Source organism: Rhagoletis zephyria, unplaced genomic scaffold (genome assembly GCF_001687245.7).
Source record: "Rhagoletis zephyria isolate East Lansing unplaced genomic scaffold, Rhagoletis_zephyria_1.1 Rzeph_scaffold_05992, whole genome shotgun sequence".
Classification (NCBI taxonomy): domain Eukaryota; kingdom Metazoa; phylum Arthropoda; class Insecta; order Diptera; family Tephritidae; genus Rhagoletis; species Rhagoletis zephyria.
The window spans coordinates 35,377-38,617 of record NW_016163075.1 but is presented as its reverse complement, the minus strand read 5'-3'; the positions used below and the strand labels follow the sequence as shown (position 1 = coordinate 38,617).

Genomic DNA, 3,241 nt, shown 5'->3' with positions numbered 1-3,241 from the left:
TTATTAGAGAGGGGAATGAGCACAGCGTCTACGAAGACAACATGTTGAGTAGATGCAACAAACGTCTAACAAAACAAATATGTGGTGCCTAATCTGCTAATTGGCTGCAAACGATCCTTAAAATTTTCTTCGTTTATAAATGTCCAGATTATACAACACAACTCTCAGCATGTCCAGGAAAAATTAGGTATGCAAAAAATAAATAGTCCTATTAGAAAGCCAGCATTCAATAATATTGTTGTCCATTTAAATCCAAATAAATTTTTGTACACTGCTTAAGGGCGAATTAAAAAAAACCTCTCGTGTAAAATTTACCTTTTGACGCTTACGATAAAATCGCAAATATTTGAATATTCCAATTTACAAATGCATTTTATGAAAAAAAAAAAAAATAAATCTAAAACTCTTCGCATATTTTATCACCTATAATTTTTTCTTACAATCTTCAGAGATTCCTCATCGCCAATGGCGCGCAGCGGCAAAGCTTTAAGTGAAAACGATATCTACGCACAATTGCCTGAAAATTCAGAAGAACGCAGTGGACGTTTGGTAGACATTGCTGTGCAAAATGCTGCCGAGTTTCTGGGCTCGCACAGTCTGGAAATGAAAATTCCCGCTGAGGCTACACAGGAAATGGCACGTGCCCTTGATGAGGGTAAGTAAGATATCATACAGAAACGCTACTTATACTAAGCAGTGGAAACAATGCAATTAAATTGCCGTATTGAAAATAATCAAAAATGCATTCGCATGTAACTCATACGCCTTGCTATGCACGCAAACTTCTTACTCCTTTGCCGTTTAGTTACTCATACGCCATCGCATCAATATAATATATTATATCGACATGCTTTTAAATATTATTTTATATAAAATGTTTTCTCTATTTTCTAGGCCGCGGCAAATTGAAGAAAATGATGGGTCCCATTGCCCTCGCTATTGGCGCTAAACTGTTCACTGTTGTTCCCCTTGTGCTCGGCGCTTTGGCGCTGCTCACCACAAAGGCTGTGATTGTTGCCAAGATTGCTTTGTTGTTGGCTCTGCTAGTTAGCGGCTCACGTTTCTTCGGCGGTTTGGGCAGTAAATTCAGTGGCGCTCTTGGCGGTGGCTACAATGCTGCTAGTTGGTCACCAAGCAACACTGGTGGGTGGTCATCGGGAGCTGCCTCTTCATATCCTTATGCGCGCAGCTTGGATGCCCAACAATTGGCATACGCAGGACAAGCGCCCGCTGAGGAAGAGCAACAACTAGCACAGGAGCAGCAATAATCTTCTACGGCAGCAGATGTGTAGCGATTATGTTGCATAAGAAATGCCAAAAATGTGCCTTTGTTAAAGATTACCTAATACCAATTGTGTTTATGCTTATTTTGTATATAGTTGTAAGTAATTTATTAAAAAGAAGTAATAAGTTAAATAATTTACATAACTGATTTTAATTGCTAATGCACTTGAGTATTTATTTTCTGCACAAATTTCATTTTAGTATTCAATCAATGACAACGAAAAAGTATTTTTACACTAAATTTCATAATTCACCGAAGAACAAGTAGTAACAAAATTGTAAATTTTCGTAGTCATAGTATGTAATTTATTTTGATGTACGCATTTAAAATAAAAATGGTGGTGTTTTTTACCCAACATATAATACAAATGTACAAAGTTTAGCGAATAAAGATCGAACTAATGTATTATACTTGAAAGTGATTTTCAATTGAAATATCTTATAAAATTTAAGATATGCTGTCATCCCTCACCAGTGGGGTATATAGAATTTTGATTAAGGGAGGTGACAACTTGTCAAATAGTTCAATTGGCTATACATCTACACCCGCCAGTAATATGAGGTTCCGAGTATTTAAATAACCGGTTCTGTCGAGTCCGGCTCCAAAGAGAACCGGGAATTTGAACGCTTACGGTACTCAAAAAAGTGGAGGCGGAAATAGGTCATATCGAAATAGCATGACAAAGGATTTTAAAAAGTTTTTACAAAAATTAATTTTTTTTTATTTTTGTTGTAATGTAATGAAAATAAATAAATATACGTTTATTCATTTGTTGATTTTTGTGTTACAAAATTGTATAGAAATAAAATAAATGAAAGTAAAACTAGTATAGCATTGAATTCAAAGAAAAAAAATGTGTATGTAGGTCAACTCAGAACTCCATATTACGTAAACAAACGGAATTTCAAAACCATAGCATTAAAAATAACCAAGCTGATGTAAGTCGGCTAGATCTGGTATATGGCGGCTACGTGATATAGCACCTCAAAACGAGAATTTTCATAGATAAACTCAGAACTCTATAGTTCATATCTAAACCAAATTTCAAGCCATACATTTTTACCCATAGTGCAATGTACGCTTCGTTTTTCAGTTTTTTCTTTTTATGCCAAAACTATCAACTTATTGCCCATATTGCAGTTTTTTGCCCATATTGCAATTTTGATTCCGTAGGATCCGTTTTCTGTTCCTTTGGAATGGTTTTTCAGTTCTTTTTACTTTTTTTTTGGTTATTCTATGATCATTTCTATTAAAGCAAAATATCGTCGTCTCTCCTAAACATTAAAAAAAATAATATATATATATATTTCTTCTTTATATATATATATATATTTATATATATTTCTTATTTATAATATTTGCCGATTTAAGGCTGGAATTATATCACCCAGAACTTCGACCACACTAATTTAAATGTCAGACTCCATTTTCCCTTTCTCTCGAATCTTTCCATTACCATTTCAATGTTAATTTTAATGTCTAAATGAACGGGTGAAAGTGCCGCACTTCTCCCGTGTACTATGAAGCCATGGTTTTAACCGGCAAAGACTTGTAAAACTTCTTCCTGAAGCAACGCTTGAAGCTTGAAGTGGGGCAAAAATGCCGAAATGTTTTTACAATGGAAGATTCACGTTGCACACAGGACTATTGCTATAATACTTTAAATCGATCATAAGTCAGATTTATCGACTTTGTTAAGCCTCTTTAAACATATTATGGGCATTCATGTAAACGTACAAATTCCCCGTAACCCTCCTAAATAACCTGGTTTTCCATACAAAATAAATTAAGTTTACGAGGCTTACGTGGTTACGATGCGTTTACGTATTTAAATGAAATTACCTATAATTTTTTATAGCGCTGCTTTTGTTTGAAATGCTTGAATATAAAATTTAATCCAAAAAGAACTCAAATATAGTTCTGCAAATTAAGGAAACGAAAGACTTAACACACGAA

The 3,241-nt window shown here is 34.4% G+C and overlaps 1 protein-coding gene across 1 annotated transcript; it reads left to right on the top strand.

Annotated features, from left to right (window-relative positions):
* Positions 1 to 449: 449 nt before the first annotated feature.
* On the top strand, positions 450 to 1,268 carry LOC108372715 (DUF1676 domain-containing protein Osi14; the record flags this gene model as incomplete). The annotated part of the gene is made up of 2 exons (XM_017628466.1): positions 450 to 655; positions 895 to 1,268. Coding segments are annotated over 2 exons (580 nt in total), but the record flags the coding sequence as incomplete, so codon positions are not given.
* Positions 1,269 to 3,241: the final 1,973 nt, after the last annotated feature.